Here is a 17,913-nt window from a genome sequence, read left to right as displayed (position 1 = left end):
GCACTTATATAACCATGTAGATTTCAGAGAGGATCAAAAGAATGCATTAAGTGGGAAGAAGAATCCAAGTGGCATGATCATAGCAAAATCCACTTTTTTTTTCTCAAATAGAATTGCTTGTTGACAATAAATGATGGTTTATATGCAGGAAATGGAAATCCTTCATATTTATTTTTCCTAATAACTCTTTACAGGACTTATTCAACCCTTATCTGCTTGCTGACTTTGTCAAAGTCTTTAATCCTAATTGCAAGTGTAAGCATCGTGGCATTCTCCATTGGGTCTTCACGATTATCAGATATATAAATTTTCGTAAGGTGTTGAAGCCGTCGAAGACTCTGTAGGCGACATGAAGTGGTTGCTCAGCATCTTCGATTCTGTTGTCTCTATTGGCGGAATTCTCAATTCGCTTCCCAAAAATGAATCAATAGAATATGTATCGAGTCTTTATGTCATAAAAAAAGAAGAAAAAAAATTATATATGCATGGAGTGAATGTCAAAGGAGAGAGAAAAAAACTTGAAATGATTAAACGAATTCTTATTATCTAGTATATTTTTTAATTAGAGTTTTTTATGTATAAATTTTTTAATGGACCACAAATTAATATTGAGTCTCTTTAGTTCAATGTATTATGTAGTTAAACGTCGTTAGTCGTTGTTAAACAAATTTCAAACGTGACCAAAATATCCTAAATTATTCATTGTGTTATTAAGGGGTCAATTGTTAAGTATATTCAAATTTCAAACGTAAAAAGACCAAAATATTCTTTAAATTATTTAATACATTGTGTTATTAAAGGGGCCCAATTAATTTATGATCCACTAAAGGGACCCACATGTAAATAATTCTTTTAATTATGATATCATAAATGAGTTGACATTTGCAAGAGGAGTATACTAAAGTGATTGAGATGGGTCTTTTGATCCTCATTAGCAGCACTGAAGCCAACACACCTGCGTTTGTTTGCTGGAATAAAGATGGGGTGGGAAAATTCTTGAAAAACGTGTAAATTTCTTATTTTTCCTTTAAATCCCAAAATGTTATATTGTTTGGTTGCGGAGATGGAGACCCTCGTGGGAAAGTGGGAGACACAAGTTTCTCTTGCCCGGAGCCCCATCAAAGCCCGAAATCTTGTCTAACGACTTGACTAGCGATGAGCGGCAAGATCAATTTTCCCACCCCAACATGCCATTTTAAAACCCCTTAGGTGCCATCTATTTAGTGGGGCGACTTTGAAGGTGGCACTCGAACAACGGTTTGGATAACGTAAAAGGTAGATGGTGCTAGACTGGGACCCACCCCAATCACTTTTCTACAAAATCCCTTTTCTTTCATTTTGCGTTCTCCTCACCCCAGCCCACAGTGGGAGGCCCATTTTTTCATGTTTTTGTTTTTTTTTTCCGGGCCCTGTTTTGGGTTTTTCCCACCCCACCTTTGCAAACAAACGAAGCCTAAGGGTTGGGTAGGAGTTTTACGTGGGTTCTGTTGGATTTCGACTTCTTTTGTATAAGTGATTCAAAACAACTTTTATGAAACAAATCTCAAGAAGATTCGCTTAGATTCCATTTCTATCGTATGATTTAAAAGGAGCATAAATAGTGCTGATCTAGACTCTGATACCAAATATAATACTACTAGATATAGTACACCTACATAAAAGGTTGTCGTTATTGTGGGGAAGAGCACACCGACAACTGTTGTTGAAGTAAGATAAGACACGATCGTATATCCTTGTTTAAAAATAACCCAAAAAATTACAAACCTAAGATAATCCGAAAAATATTCGTACCCTCCATTAATGAAAACAGAATAAAGAAAGCCGACAAGGCGATAACCGTCTTGATACTTGGAAAATGAATGTGAACAGAAGACATGTAGAAAGGGAGACAATTCAACCTTGAAAAATGTGAGAGTTCCTTTGTTTAAATAATACGGAAATGAGTAGTAAAAAACAAATTTATTAATTATTATTATTATTATTGGCTGGAATCCTGTGCATCGTCTAGTTTCTAGAAAAAAAAATAATCAAGTTTTATAGACAATGTAAAGGAACAGATGATACCCCTTTCGATTGTGTGAAAGTTTGGTTCACTATTGCATGGAGAATTTTTGGCAATCAGGAAAGCAATTCAAATAGTGAATGATGAAGGCGACTACACTGAAATTATTGAGTTTATACTTGGAAAAAACAGAGATCCCCTAGATGGTGGTTGTTGATTTAGTTAAGGACGTTAATCTTCTTGGTCCGAGTTTGAATCACATTGAGTTTGCTTTCGTTCCAAATGATGTTGATACAGTAAGTAATAAACACTTTGGTTAAGGATATGTATTATCATCAAGGTACATTATGTCGCCGAAATGTCGCGATAAATCGGCAATGTTCTGCAGGGCGTTACGACATTGGACTTCGACACGACATCGACTAAAAGTCATCGAAAAATTGCTGGAAAATCTTGAACGGCGAAATATCAACCAAAATCGAACTGCCGTTGCCGCTCTTCACCTTCTTCGACTCAGACGACGAAAAAAGTTCACTGCTCTCTCCCTCTAATCAGGTGATGGAAGGCAAGTTAATCTCTGCAATTCACCGGAGATGTTCGTCCGCAAGCAGAAAACCCCGGTGAAAACTTGAGAGAGTTCGAGAAGATCAGATTCAGGAACAGAGGACTTCTCTGGCTTGTTCGTCTCTAAAGCGAGCTCTCTCAGTCTAAAATCGATCACAGATTCCGACAATTTCTCAGAAACTACTCCAGAATTACCGTCGGTGGCAGAAGCAAATGAGTTACAAGAATCATCTTGGAAGAAATTGGAACGAATCGTTCACATGGAACGACCAGGAGTTCTTTGAACCCTAGAACCATGGAGAGAAGATATGGTAGTGGAGGAGTAACGATTCTGTGTTGTTGAGAGAAATCGATTGGAGTGAGAATCTCCTACAGTGGGCTAGCAGCAACATTCCAGCGATTTTGTGGAGTTCTTGCCACCGCCAATCTCTCTCGCTGCAAAAATCCGTAGCCCATCTCCAACGATCTCTCCAAAAACCCATCTCTAACGATCTCGATCTCTGCAAAATCCGCTGCAAAAACATGTGAGCTCTCTCTCTCTCTCTCTCTCTCTCTCTCTGCCTCTCTGGCAATTTCGGTTTCCCTAATTCACAGATGTGCCCCTGCAACAGCATGCTCTGTCTCTCTATAGTGGTGAGCTGAACTCCATCAAGAATCAAGATTAATTTCAGTAGATCTTGCAGCTAGCCATCCTGAATCCAGCACTGTCTTTCCGATCGCCCCCATTCTCTAAACCCTAAACCAGGTAGTAGAGGAGTGAAGGATGACTACAAATTTACCCTGAGTCGCTGGTGATCCAAAAATCGTCCGATATTTCGACGATTATCGCCATGTCGGTGGTGTCGCTAGCCATCGACACGGGGACTTCAGTTGACGTATCGAACCTTGATTATCATTGGTAGGTTGACATATTGGCCAAACTTCATTCCATAACTTTGTGATCTTGTAATATCATATATCATTGGTTCTACATAAATTCTTATTGAAAAAAGTCAAAGAAATCATTGTTTTAAAAAAATATATCTTATAAATTTTACTTCAATTTTTTGATATGACTAATGAACAATGAACATGTGTCATTTCATCGAGGAAAAAATGATTCCTTGACCATACATCCATGTTGTGACATTTTATAAATACAAAAGTGAGAGAGATAGAGAGAGAGAGAGAGGGGGAGACAAGATTGCTTTCTAAAAAGTTCCTGGTGTTCTACTTGGATATTAAAAATGATTAATCGAAAACTCCCCATGTGTTCTCCAATTCTCTTTGGCTCTCTTTGTATATTTAAAACTGAATTCTGGAAAGCTCCTCTGGTGTCCTAGTTGGCTCTCTTTGTCCATGTATAATGGGCTTTTGAAAAAGTTTAGGTATTTTTCCAACTTGTCTACCTTTAAAAAGTGGAAGATGTCATTGAGAAGAACAAAACAATTAGAAAGATGCTATACCCACCTTGTTTATAGATTTTTCTGTCTTTATATTTCCATGACCTAGCTAATCTATTCTATAATTTCTTTCTTCTTTCGCTTTTGGTGTTAAGGATCTAATTAAATTAGCATATGATTAATTAACACCCTGTAAAGTAAAGTCAGGGAACAGCCTATCCATGGCTAAACCTCCACCAAAAAATGCCAAACCTAATTGATAAATCATAAATGAATGGAAGTCAAACTTTGTAAGTTGATCATACTTTTAAAATTTCTTTAACTTACAATGATTTTTATGTGAATATTTAAAATAATATATTATGTTTTTTAGTATCTATCATTATGTGATTATATCTTTATACATATTTGTAACTATGTTCTGTCATATCATAATGTATTAAGGTGAGAAACTCACATGTGCTGGATGAGTAAGTAAGTGATCATTTAATGGGAAAAACAAGAAACAAAAAACACAAAATAAAAATTCAGAAGTGGTAATTCCAAAGTCAGCAAAGCTGGTGTTTCTCCATGGCTCTATGCTTTTGCATTTTTTTTTAGTTTTGAGTAAAATAAGAGTGTTTGTACTTTGTACTCCTCTAGGTTATGGAACTTCGTTTTTCAAAATAAATGTCAAGCGAGAAAGGTTTTGGTTAGCTAACTTCACCCACATTTTTTGATTCACGCATGTTATAATGCTGGTCGGCCACTCTCATAATTTATAATTAAGATTATCAAAACCACATCAGCAGCAAGTTGATGCTATAATATAAGCAAAACCTAAAAATAAAAAGGGAACACTTTTAATTTTGTCACATCGGTTTCAAATTGATATGGTTTTCCATTTGGTATAAAGTATAATCAATTATGATTCAGGGCGTTCAGGCTATATATATTATTGAATCCATGTAAAGGTAAAGGGGGAAATTGAAAGAAAACAATACATAAATCAATTCTACATTATACTATTTTGATTTATCCTAACCCTTCTTTCCCTATACTATCCATTTCCTTGGCTTGAAAGGCTTTCTCATTTCAGTTCCAACCATCCTGAGTTCCTATGAACAGGCTTAGACTATTTTGAGTTTTTTAGAAAAAATTGGTGAACTCTAAAGCTAGTTTCTGCCTTTTGTGATTTCAAATTTGAATTTGAAAGACTAATAGATGCACTGGACTATTTTGCAATCTTCCTGTTTATTGACCGAGTCATATTATGTTTTAGAATCCATTATCATAATATTATATTAGTCTCTCTTTTTTTTAATTTTTTATGGGGATTTAAGTCTTATTTTTATTCCCCCTCCCCACCAACAAAAATAAGAAAAAGGTAAAGCACCCGAAAGATTTTCCCTTTAATAAAAAAAACACAAAAGATTTTTTTTTTTTTTGGATAAAAAGGAAAGATAGATTGATAGAAATCATAGAATATATAGAGAGAGAAAATAAAGACGAATCGAATGACGATCACTTGAGTGGGCCCCCCGATACGTTTCTGGTATTTAGCACGGTGGCTGTGGTCCCTCATATCTATTCACGTGGCGATCGTAGTAAGTACCGGTACCGAATCAGGTACGAAGCAGCCTCGCTGGAACTTACAATGAAACATGCTCCTTAAACTAAACTGCCACAAAGTGTAAAAACAATGCTATTGTATCATGACCAGAGAGAGGACATGAGTTTCATCCTTCATGAAAACTAATTCTCCACATTTTTTCCTCCAAAATTTAATTAAAACTAGGTTAACCAAAAACAATAAAAAAAAAATTTTTTAATTAGATTTAGGGATAATTATGGTTGTTCTATTGTACTTTGATTTTATAATTATTTTATTCTTATAATTAAACATCACAAAATAAAAAAATGTGATTAAATAAAATTCAAAATAGAAATTAAATATGAGAAAATATAAAATTTAAGTCAATTTAAAAACTGAAAATTAGCTAATATATGTTAATCATTTATTTTTAATAGTCATTTAATAGTTAACACGGTTAGAACTTAGAAGTGAGTGGGTATAGTAATTTTATAAAAAAAAAAAAAGGAAATTTGATTAATAATAAAACGAAAGTGCAAGTGGCAATTGTAATTATCTTGGTAAAGTAAAGGATGGAATTCCAAACGTCCACCGGTTATAGAATATATTTCCAGAAAATGAAATAGAAACGCAACTGCAAACGAAGAGAATGGAGAAGGATATAAGATCGGTCGTCGCAGACTCGCAAGTCGCAACCAAGAATTCAAGAAAAGGGTAAAGATAGTTGTTGTTGGAGAAACCCAGATATCGATATATAGGGAGAGAGATATCAGATATGTGGGTGTGCTGTTGAAGAGAAAGTAACAGTAAAGATTGCTGAAACTGGAGTAGAGTAGAGTAGAAGAAGAAGAAGAAGAAGAAGAAGAAGAAGAAGAAGAAGGAGAAGTAGAAATAGAAGAAAAAAGCCAAAGAATTCATAAAAAGGAAGAGCAGAAGAGGGTTGGTTATTGATCACTTTGGAAGATCATAATCGATCAGCGATGGCGGAGGAGAAGAGCATAGAAGAACAACTTTCGTACCCAATTTTACTGGCGGAGCGAATACGCAAGGCCGTGGATGAAGCAGAGTCGTACAAGACGGAGTGTAACGATGTGGGTAAGCATGCTGATCGTCTCTCCCAAATGCTGCGTTCCGCTGTTCGTTTCGCCACCTCCACCCCTTCTCTCTACGAACGCTCTCTCCGTCGTATCGTCGCCGATCTGTCAAAGAATCTGGAGCGAGCCCTAACACTGGTTCGCAAGTCTAAGCACAGTGGCGTTTTCCACAGGGTCGTTAACATCGCCAGCGCCACCGATTTTCGTAAGGTGTCGAACCTCCTCGACGCCTCCGTCGGCGACATGAAGTGGCTGCTCAGCATCTTCGATTCTGTTGCCTCTGGTGGCGGAATTGTCTACTCTCTTCCCCCCATCGCCAGCAACGACCCAATTCTCTCTTGGGTTTGGTCTTATTTGGCCTTCATTCAGATGGGTCCCTTGCCTGATCGCGTTGAAGCTGCTAGCTCCCTCGCTTCTCTCGCCTTAGACAACGACCGCAACAAGAAGATCATCGTTGAGGAGAGCGGAGTCCCTCCGCTTCTCAAGCTCTTGAAAGAAAGCTCTTCGCCCGATGCCCAAATTGCTGCTGCTAGTGCTCTGCTCAACCTCGCCACCGACCAAGAGAGGGTCCGTACCATCGCCGCCGAGCTTGGGATTCCTATTATTGTGCAGGTCCTCATCGAGTCTCCAGTGAGGGTTCAGATTTGGGTCACCAATTTGGTCTCCAGGATGGCTGAGCACGACCCTGTTGCGCAGGAAGAGTTCGCCAGGGAGAACGCCATCAGGCCTCTGGTCTCTTTGCTGTCTATCGATATCCTCCTGGATGAGCTCAAGCCTTCTGAAGTAAAACCAAGCATTCACTCTATTGTTGAAAATCATAAGCAGATGGGGAAGAAGCCGTCAAACGGTACCGCGTCGAACCAGAACAATTCCACGCACTCGCGCTCGACTTCTTCTTCTTCTTCTGTATACTATGCAGACGCCCTTGGTCGGTATGGGCACCACAGGAAAGAGAGGGAAAATGAGAAACCAGAGGTGAAGCTCGAGCTAAAGACTAGTTGTGCCATGGCGCTGTGGATGCTTTCCAGAGGGAGTCTCTCCAATAGCCGGATGATTACTGAGACGAAAGGGCTACTTTGCCTTGCGAAGCTCATCGAAAGGGAACAAGGGGTGTTGCAGCATCATTGTCTCATGACGATAATGGAAATTACTTCGGCAGCCGAATACAATGCTGACCTTAGACGCGCTGCTTTCAAGACCAGTTCTCCTCCGGCGAAGGCGGTTGTGGAACAACTTCTGCGGGTGATTAGAGAGGTAAATGATAATCCACCGCTGCAAATTGCTGCCATAAAATCGATCGGGTCACTGGCTCGCACCTTCCCTGCCCGTGAAACCCGTGTAATTGGCCCCCTAGTGGCGCAGCTTGGGAGTAGGAGCCCTGATGTCGCCATAGCAGCCGCCATTTCCCTGGGAAAATTTGCTACTTCAGAGAATTTCCTCTGCGTGGAGCATTCTAAGGCAATCATTGAATTCGGCGCTGTCCCCCCTCTGATGAGAATGCTGAGGATCAGTGACGTGGCTCAGTTTCATGGGTTGACTCTACTTTGTTACCTTGCCTTACATGTGAGCGACAGTGAGGCTCTGGAGCGAGCAAGGGCATTGACTGTTCTTGAGGGAGCTGTTCGTTCTCCAGTTGCTCATAATCCAGCTTTGAAAGAGTTGCTTGCTAAGGCCTTATATCATCTTGAGGTCTACCAGACTGGGATTCATTCCCACAGACATACTTATGAGCCATAATATCAGTCAATTGAGCTAATAGGTAAAAGTCACAAAACCATATTTGATGGGCTTGAATTGGGTTCATAACCTACCGGTAGAAGTCTGAAACATTCAGGTGATGGATAACATGGAGGGTTGCTAACTGAAAAATGCAACTCTTTATCTGATTGAAGTGCCTGGGTGCTGTGCATTGTACATTGCCTCAACAAAACTGAATCTTTTACCAATGGAAAGGGGGGAGCTGGTTTTGGAGAGATACAGTACATAAAATGATTGGAGACATGCATTCTTTTTGTCTGCACATATTTTTCTTCATTTGTTTGTTTTCAATGAAACAAGAAACCATATTGTTCTGCATCCTCTCTTCCACCCCCAAAATCTCATGGTCTTTTTTTAATCCACAAATTTTCTGAAGCTAAAGAGAGAGTCTTTGCCAATGAATAAGGTGGCATGATGAGTTTCAAATGTTGGATTCAGCTTCATTGCACTTAACTCCTTACTCACATTTTTTTCTTGTTGGATACTAAATGGGACTTGAAAATTTATGGCTTCTATTGAAGATTCAGTGTCAGATTGCTCAAATTTGACTTATTCTTCAACTTCTGAGACCCTAAATATTTTTTTTGTGGGATGAATTGAGACCCTGAATAGTTGATATTGGAAATTTGACGAGCATTTTGAGTGACAATTCCCCAAATTTACCTTAACTTTACCATATATTTGATGGAATTTATAAATATTTTCAAAGATTATTGCATGAAATTTGTTGAGTAGAATGAGAAATCATGATGAAAAATTTCTTGAAGCCAAAACTTTCTTTTACACTTCTTTAGAATCAACATAGTTGTTGGATTAGCAGGTGTGAGGTTTCACAGTAGATTGACATGTAACCATTCCACTGTGCTGCTGTGCTTTTCTATGTCCTATAGTTGCTATTATGAGACAGGAAATATCATATGCCTTATTCAAGAAATATCTATTTTGTGTGTGGTTAGTAGTTGATGGATGCTATAATTACCTTAGCTTATGGTTTTGATGGATCCATTTGATGTTTTTTATGTGATTCTGCTACTCATATTGCCCTAATTGGGTTTCTTGCTCTGAAACAATTATGGTATCAAACTATTATATGGTCCATCATGTCTGTGGAAACAACTGATCTATGATTCAATTCAATTACTGAGTCCCAACATTCCTTTCGTGAAGTTTTTATTGTCTTTTAATCCTGTTTGTCCTGTAAGGCTTAAAGAAAGCACTTTAGGAAATGAAATTTAAATTTGGATAAAATTCCATGGTGTACATGCTCAAACTGGAGTACGGGCTGAAAGAAAATGGTGTGTAGCTTTGATAATTGATTTTGTTATGCTAAGACAATATTGGTGAGCCTTCAATTGGTCAGAAGCATTCTTCAAAGTTCACTTCTTACTTAAGTTTTAGAATCCTCTTTTATCCCTGTATTGAACAATCAAAATATTTTGCTTTTTTTCCTGAGCTGCTTTGTTTAAAGGTTCCTTATTTTGGGTCATTTTGGCCCATTGTCACCAGTCGTCAATAATTAGATAAGTAGTTAGTCAACTTAGTCTTATATTATTTGAACTTTTGTGTTTTGAGCTGTTACTTTGCAAGGTCACGGGGCTTCATTTCTGGCACCTTAATATGAACAAATGCTTAAATGTGACATGAGTCCATGTCCTTGTGATTCCCGCAATGGGTTTACAGAGAGAGTGGGAAACCAATGACTCTTACCAGTTCCACCTCTTTTTCTCAGTCTTGACCTTGGTTGTCTAGGATAGTGAATTGCTGTCCCGAAACTTCTTCTTAGGTTCATCAAACCCAGGTATGCTCATTTAGTTCCAAATCATAGATGTTGAGTTTTACGTTTTCTGTTGTACTAGTTTATTTTAATCATACTTTTTTTTTTGGTATCTTTTGAGTCTTTATTTTTGTATACGATTATTCACTTAATATTAATCCAAACCTTCTAGCTCCATGATGGGATCTACTTTATAGCTTCTTTGCCTTCAATTGGTAGAGAAAATGCTCTTAGGGTTTCAGAATTCTTTTTCCAGTAGGGAGTTTTTGAAGGAGAGAAAGAAAAAAAAGGGGGGAGGGGGAGGGGAAGGAAGGTGGTTAGATTAGGAGAGAGAAGAGCTCACACATAGGTTGTATACTTATTCCAACCCCCCCCCCCCCTCCTTTCCTCTATTTGAAAGTTGGGAGATTGATCTTTCACTATCTTGCTGATGCTCATGCAATGATACTTTTGAGTAAATTCTTAGAATTATCTGGGATTCAACTTAGACAATAGTTTTGAATCGTTATGACTTTCTGAATTGGTCTAATTTAAACCAGAGTGTGGGGTTTATTGTGGAATGTATGTTGGCTTTGGGGGAAAATTAAAAAGCTATGGATGAATTTGGTGAGGTAATTATAAAACTTCATAGAGGGGAAATAATATAGAATACATGCTGAGAATGAAGTCAAGAGGAATTATTTCTTGCTTGGTTGTCTCCAAACTCCTTCCACTCCATGAAAAACTCTGATATGAGAACCATATGGTAAGATCTTTCTTTCTCTGGTAATCATTTGTTATGGAGTGGAAATGTTGAGAACGTGAAGCTTAACTGCTTGTGTTCTTCTGGAAACAGTGGTGGTCTTAGGGCTGTAAACTACAATGGTGCCATATCAGGTTTGTGTTGATCCTCAAGCATTTCTGTTGTAATTTAGCACGTAAATAATTCGAATTATGAGATCCCTTGTCAGTATAAGTATTAAGGTATATCTGGATGAATTCATTTTACAGATCTATAAGGGATTGGATCTTTGTTGGGTTGAGTAAGTAGATTTGGGTTATAACTGTACCTGATCTGCCTGACTAGGTGGAAATCAAATTCAAATGCCATGAAAGTCAAACCATGAACAATATTTTCAAGTATTAGTGCTGGGGAATGAAAATTAATATGACTAGGGAAGGCAGCATGGTCGGGGTCTGGAATAGATTTCAAGGCATGCTTAGTGAATGATAAGCCCTTCATAACTCGGGTGTACAAACACAAGGATAGGCAGAGGAACACAGCATCACTCGCAGCAGCTGCAGGGGAGAGGACAGATGTTAACTCCCTATTGGACAGCAACCACTATTCTGCTGTGAGCAGAGGTGCAGAAATGACAGTCCAGGTGGCAGAAGAAGACTGGATAGAAGAGTAAGAGTTTGTTACGAATGTGGGGGTATGCATGGAAAAAGGGGGAGGATGAGAAGAAGAGGAAAAAAGGAAAGAAAAGAGCAAGCAGAGCTTGCTGGGAGAGGGGAACTTCTCGGGTATGGTTTTGGGTCTGTAATGTTATCATTTACAGAATTTTAGTTTGTTTTTCTGATTCCAAGAATTGAGTATCATCAAGTAGGAACAGGGCTGTATCTATTCATGATAATTGCCAGAATTTATTCAATGAAATGAATGTAACCTTGTTGCTGTTCTTACTATTCTGTATTGGTGGGTATTAGTAGTATTTGTTTCTTGTTTGTTATTCGGATGCATTAAGAACAACATTCAAGAGGGTTCTATCAGTGAACAAGATTATTCGTGAAAAAGACAAGGGACAAGATTGAGTGAAGAACTAGGTTTGATTGAAAGGGCTGATGATCACCTGTATGATTTGGTTTGTTTCAATGACACTTCCTCTACTTCTCAAGTATCAGGCATCGATCAATATAAAATCAAGTTTCATGTCCTCAGGGATATGGGTCACCAAATGTGGTTTACTTCAGTTTCAGATGTAGTAACAGAATTATCAACTGTGGAAAATACAGCAGATAAAATGTTGTGATGAAGTCACACTCTTCACAACATCCAAGTCTAGAAGCCAGCTAGGATCTCTAAGAAACCCTTGAGGAAAGCATTGGAATCATACATACTCAAAATGAAGCAACAGATGAGTAATCATGCATTACTTGTCTGAAAGAGCAATAACAGGAAAATGTGTAGTTGGCAGTTAGGATCTATAACGGCATATTGCCTATCCTGGAATGGCTTGGCCAACCCAACCTGAGTTTGTCTGTCTTTGTGCTGGAAAAACTGTGAAATCAAGTGGAACGGCTCTGACTGATCTCAAGTTGACTCTGCCTGTCTGATCCTGATCCCTGACACCTTGAATATTGAGGAGGTAATTCTTGGGCATTCACCAAATGATGATGTCTTAAATTGCCTCTTTGATCCTGTGAAGATTTTGTTGGATCAACTCTTATGATGGTCATGCAAGAGGCAGCTTTGGTTGTACTTGGAGGAACCTACCCAGGCTCTGTGGACACACCGAGATTCCAAGCCCGCACAAGCTCTTGCATGATTGTGTTAAATTTTCCTTGGTGAAAGGAGGCACTAGTTGGATTCCTGCCTGCAATCAAAATAAGAATCAAGCAGCAAGTTGGGGAGCTGTTCGAGTTTGCTGTGGATGTGCAAGGTATGTATTTATCCTTTGATTCAGATACTTCAGATTAGGTCATTGAAAGATTTGAGATTCTTCATGGTTGAGAAAGAAAAGTGAGTAGAAAATGAACACTGGAGTGGATTCTTTCTTGGTGGTATAATATTCTGAGGAGCTGCTGCATAGGCAGAGTTTAGAATTTGCTATGCAATGTTCATAAGCAGTGTGTTTCCCTATATGTTCTGGTGTATCCTCTAAATCCTAGTACCATTGTCTGATTCCCAACTTAGAATAGTAGGCATTGAGACCAGGTCATAGACCTTTTCTGCCTGGGTTGTTAAACAGGTCGATTCTGAAAATGCAGGAATAAGGATCATGAGGGTTTTTGTAATTCATCTAGTCTCTGCCATTGCTTCCTATCCTTCTCTCCTCATTCTGCTGAAAATGTTTATCCAAATATATTTCTCAATGTTTTTAGCTTTTCTTTTGTTTTCTTGGTTTTTGATATTGGTTCTTAGGAGAGAAAAAATAACTATTGGCAAAGAGAATGGTGTGGATTGGTGTTTTTTTGGCCAGCTGAGTATCTCTGAGGTTGAATTGGTCATATGTTACAAAGCCATACTCCCATGCATATTGGTGTATTTGTTTGCTAGTTTTTTATATCTTTATTATGAACCAACGATGAAAATTGATTCAAAATAGGCGATCTGAGGTCTACTTATTCATAAAGTTTTAATATAGAAAAGTCATGTGATGTGCTTGCTTTTGTATATTCTATATATGTTTAGGCACTGCCAAGAAAACCATTGATTGCTTGCTTATTAGGTCAAAAATAAAAATTCCTTAACCTACTTTCTATTTTGTTTTGACTTGAGTAAAAGTATATTAAAATGGGGTGAGGAGAGAAAAGAGGAGTAGCATTTTGAAATATGAATCCCATAATCAATTTTAAACTCAGAACGATTTGAATATTACTTGAGGATAGGATTAATCAATTTTTAAACACACAACGAATTGAATATTACTTGAGGCTAGGGTTTCGTATACACTGCGTTCATCTTGGTGTTATCTCATCATACATTGTGCTTGAAGGAATTGACCACCATGGAGCATGAATTAATTGGATCAAATTCACTAAAAAACAAAAGATTAAGCATGTAGTAACACTCATTTAACGTTTACCCAAAATAAATAAATAAACTCATTTAAAGTGTGATGATAGTATGATCCACTTATCTTAATTATTAATTTCTCAACTATTTTTTAAATCAATATCCGAAGTCTGTGAATAACCTCATTAAAAAGAACATTAGTTAGATTGATCTAGTGATCACACCTCTATTTTTCTTTTATTATTTTTTTTTTTGCTGTTGTCAACTGGTCAGAGGGGGCTAGGAGATAGGTGTGGCAGGCGTGGAGGTTCGAATCCATGATTTCCTTGAACTTACTGTCTCAACAAAAGAGGCTGTCACCTCTGTATTAAAAATAAATCTATGAGACATTTTAATGTCTAAGAATAGTCACTTTATTATGTAACATTTTTTTATTATTTACATTTTTGAAAAAAATATGTGGTTACCTAATAATCTTGAATTCATATCTTTTATGCAATCCTTATATTCTTTTTACCACATATTATTGAAGGGGACTCAAAGGAAATTCACTAGGGCTCACCTTTGATTTATTTTATTAGAATTTTATCATAGACTTTGTACTGTTTTTTTTGTTGGTAATAAAATAGACTTTTTCTTGAGTGGGTAGAGAATCTAGATTTTCAGCTCCTCCTCTAACAAGTGCAAGTGATGAGTTGTCCCTGAAGAAGGTAAAAACCATGTTTCAATAAGTTTATAAGTCCCAATCTTCTTAGTTCTAAACCTTTTTTTTTTTTTTTTTTCATTTCTCATTTTAAGACCTAGTTCTAAATTTCTTTTATTTTCTTGGTAATATATAAATATAATCTAGATTTTTTGGTAATATATATAAATATAGAGAAACATTCTTTGTTGAATTTTTCTTTTCTGGGGTTAAATTCTTTCTTGAAATTGACCATATTCCTTTTCCATCTCAATTTCTCATTCCTGAAATTCCAATGAAATTCTTTCTGAAAATGCGACATCTGACCCTTTAAACTCGAAGCAATGTTTTGTGAAGTGAAAGCCTGAAAGGGTCCCATTTCACCCGAATTTCCTCCTTTCGCTCCTCTCTTTTCTGCCTCTTTTCATGCTGGTCAAAAGTTTCTATCATATTCCCACGGAACAATTTGATTGTCATTAAAAATTTTCTCAAGCCTGTTTCTGTAAATTACTCCTCCTTAACCCATAAGGCCATAATTCTCTAATTCTCTTCTCAGTTGGGGAATCCATATTTATTTTATCCGTTTATGAACGATGATGACTGATGACATTTGAAAACATTGTCATTTAAACCAAAAAAAATGTCTTCTTCTCCACACCCATGAGGCCATGACCCAACTACCCAGGTCATCCAAAACTCAATTACCTCACTCGTTATTAGCCAAATTGCACCTGGGAGGGCTTCTCACTCCAAAACTTCCCAAGGCACAAAGCACGCGGCGAAGCAATAAGGCATTAGCAGAGCAGAGAGAAAAGAAGGCGATGGTGGAGGTGAGATTGTAGATGAGAGGTGGTGACGAGGGTAAGAGATGTTGTTGCTGCACGGACGACCCAACACTTGAAAAGCTGAGAGCCAACAAGCCCAAGATAGATAATAGATACCTGAAGATAGCTGAGTTGAGTTGGGGAAGATTCTACCTGTGGTGGGTCCCTTCCCAACACTCTTCTTCCTCTTCTTCTTCTTCTTCTTCTCCTTCTTCTTCTTCTTCTTATTTTTGAGGACTCGAATCGAATCAGTCAAATTACCTTAAAAAACTCCTCCTCTTCTCTCCTTTGCTCTCCACCTTCTTTTTCATCCCCTTCCATGGTGTCCTGGAAGATGAGGGAGGATTGGTAGGTGGGAGAGGGAGAGGAAGAGAAAGAGACCAATTTTCCCATGTTGGGTTGCACCGAATTTGGGTAGAAGAAGATAAAAGATGGAGAGTTTACTCTGTGATGAGGTTCTGCAAGAAATCCTCCAACGCTTGCCTCCTTCGTCCTCCATCGCCGTTCCTTTGGTATGCAAGCGGTGGTTGGCCGTTCACCGGAATTGCAGGTTTTCTCTCTTTCTCCGCTTTCCCTCAGCTAACCCTTCTTCTCTACCTGCGTTTTCCTCTTTCCTCTCTCGTTATCCTCGCGTTTCCTCCCTCACTGTTATTCTCGTTCCTCCTTCTGATAAGGGTTTTGAGCTCGTCCCCTTTGATGTTGTTCCTGATTATGACGACGAGGAAGAAACTGATTCAATTAATTCATCTTTCTTGTCCGATCAAATCCTCCTTTCCGTGGCTTCCAATTGTCCCAATCTCCGCCACTTTGGATACTTGGCAGGTTCTGTTTCTCCCCCTTCGCTTATTTCTTTCTCTTCTTCCTGCAAACACATCTCCTCCCTCAACCTCACCTCCATCTTTCCTTTCTCTCTGCGCTGGCTTACCTCGTTCCCTGCCCTGAAGGATCTTTCCCTTGTTGATTGTCGCAGCGTCGATGATTCCAATGACGACGAATCAGAATCGGCTTCGGAATTGGAATTACCCTTGGAGAGCCTCTGTTTGTCTGGAATCAGAGCCGGCGATCGCGGCCTAGGTTGGTTATGGAGAAGATGCACCAAGCTTCGCAGGTTGCAGTTGCGTAGCTGTGAAGGCACCGGAGACGGCGCCTCCTTCTCTTCCTTCGTCAGGTGCTTGCCGGGTCTCCAAGAATTGGAGCTTCGAACTTGCAGAACGATAGCAGATGGGATTTTGCTGCGATTAGCCCAATTCGGTGTTTCGCTCAATTCGCTTCTTCTGTACGACGGAGGAAGCCGTGATGGTCTCCACTACTTCATCAGCCATTGCAGGTGCAGTTTGCAGAAGCTCGACCTTCGTCTACCTCTTGACCTCGACGACGACCACCTCTCCGCTGTCGCAGAAAATCTCAGGGGTCTGGTAAGCGTTCGCCTCCAGAGCTGCTGCTTCATCACAGGTGAAGGACTTAAAACCCTTGCCCTCAATGCTGGGCTTGAAGAATTGGCTCTTATTAACTGCGATGTGATAGAAAGAGAACCTGGGTTGCTCACCTCTTTGGGTCAAAGCCTCAGGGAGCTTCGTAAATTAGATTTGTCTTATAACAAAATGTTGCCTAGTAAGGAGCTTGTTTCCGTGCTTGTCAACTGTAAGAATCTGGTTGATGTCAAGTTGAAGGGTTGCAAAAGACTTACAGGTATTGCCCTGCTTTCCGTTATCAAAAGTTGCAACCTTTTGGAGACCATCGATATTAAACAGTGTTGTGGGATTGAGAGTGACACTATTGAGTTCTTTCTTCTCAATTCCCCAAGAATTAAACAGGTCCATGTTGAAGAAAGCAAGCTTTCTGCTGTTGCCAAGGCCTGGGCATCTCAGAAATTCATCCAAATTGTTGGTTGATGGAAGATTTAAACTTCTGCATACACAGCATTCCTTCCACTGCTGGATAGAAATTAGTTTGGGGTTTGTGTGATGGAGAAACAGAAGAGAGGAAAGAAAGTGCTCTCTCTGAATCTCTACAGTGTAACTGTTAAATAATCTTATACTGTACCAGTATACTCTTAATCTCGTCCTCTAAGAGGGCGATGTCCCATTTCATTGGGATCTGATGTTTCCTCTTTGTTTGAAATTGTACTGCAACCACTCTTGCCCATCTATGATTGGGCTCCTTTGTTATGAAATGAGAAAGAAAATTGAGTTCCAGCTCAAATTTGTATTAGCTTTTCTTCATTGGTTCCTTCCTAGCTAGTTAAGAAGATGTCTCAAGCTGCTTCAATCTCAATACTGATGAAGAAATAAAATTTTACGTAACTTAATTCCTGGTTCTAAATTTCTAATTAGTGGACAACAGGAAAGAAAGTTGCAGGTATCGGTTTTCTCCACAACCATAGAGTTTGTGGATTCTGGCATCACGTCAAACTCATCCATTTGTTTTTCCGCAGAAAAGAATCAAATCTGACGTGAATCACGAAATTTTAAAAAAAAAAAAATGCTTCTTTTGTGTCTGTTTATCTTATTTGTATTCATAAAAAATTTGTCCTCATTATTTT

The 17,913-nt window shown here is 38.5% G+C and overlaps 2 protein-coding genes across 2 annotated transcripts; both read left to right on the top strand.

Moving 5' to 3' along the window:
• Positions 1 to 6,134: 6,134 nt before the first annotated feature.
• On the top strand, positions 6,135 to 10,466 carry ARO4 (armadillo repeat only 4). Its single transcript, XM_089148908.1, has one exon. It carries the CDS (start codon positions 6,502 to 6,504, stop codon positions 8,350 to 8,352), a length of 1,851 nt encoding a protein of 616 aa, XP_089005034.1. The 5' UTR covers positions 6,135 to 6,501; the 3' UTR covers positions 8,353 to 10,466.
• A 4,433-nt stretch (positions 10,467 to 14,899) lies between these two features.
• Positions 14,900 to 17,777, top strand: LOC149020693 (RNI-like superfamily protein). The gene has a single exon (XM_089148904.1). The coding sequence runs from the start codon at positions 15,803 to 15,805 to the stop codon at positions 17,261 to 17,263; it is 1,461 nt and encodes a 486-aa protein (XP_089005030.1). The 5' UTR covers positions 14,900 to 15,802; the 3' UTR covers positions 17,264 to 17,777.
• The last annotated feature ends 136 nt before the right edge of the window (positions 17,778 to 17,913 follow it).

Source organism: Hakea prostrata, chromosome 3, assembly GCF_041222555.1.
Source record: "Hakea prostrata isolate BN-2017 chromosome 3, UWA_Hpros_2, whole genome shotgun sequence".
NCBI classification, from domain to species: domain Eukaryota; kingdom Viridiplantae; phylum Streptophyta; class Magnoliopsida; order Proteales; family Proteaceae; genus Hakea; species Hakea prostrata.
Note: the sequence above shows the minus strand (reverse complement) of the source record. Positions and strands in the feature narration are given on the sequence as shown.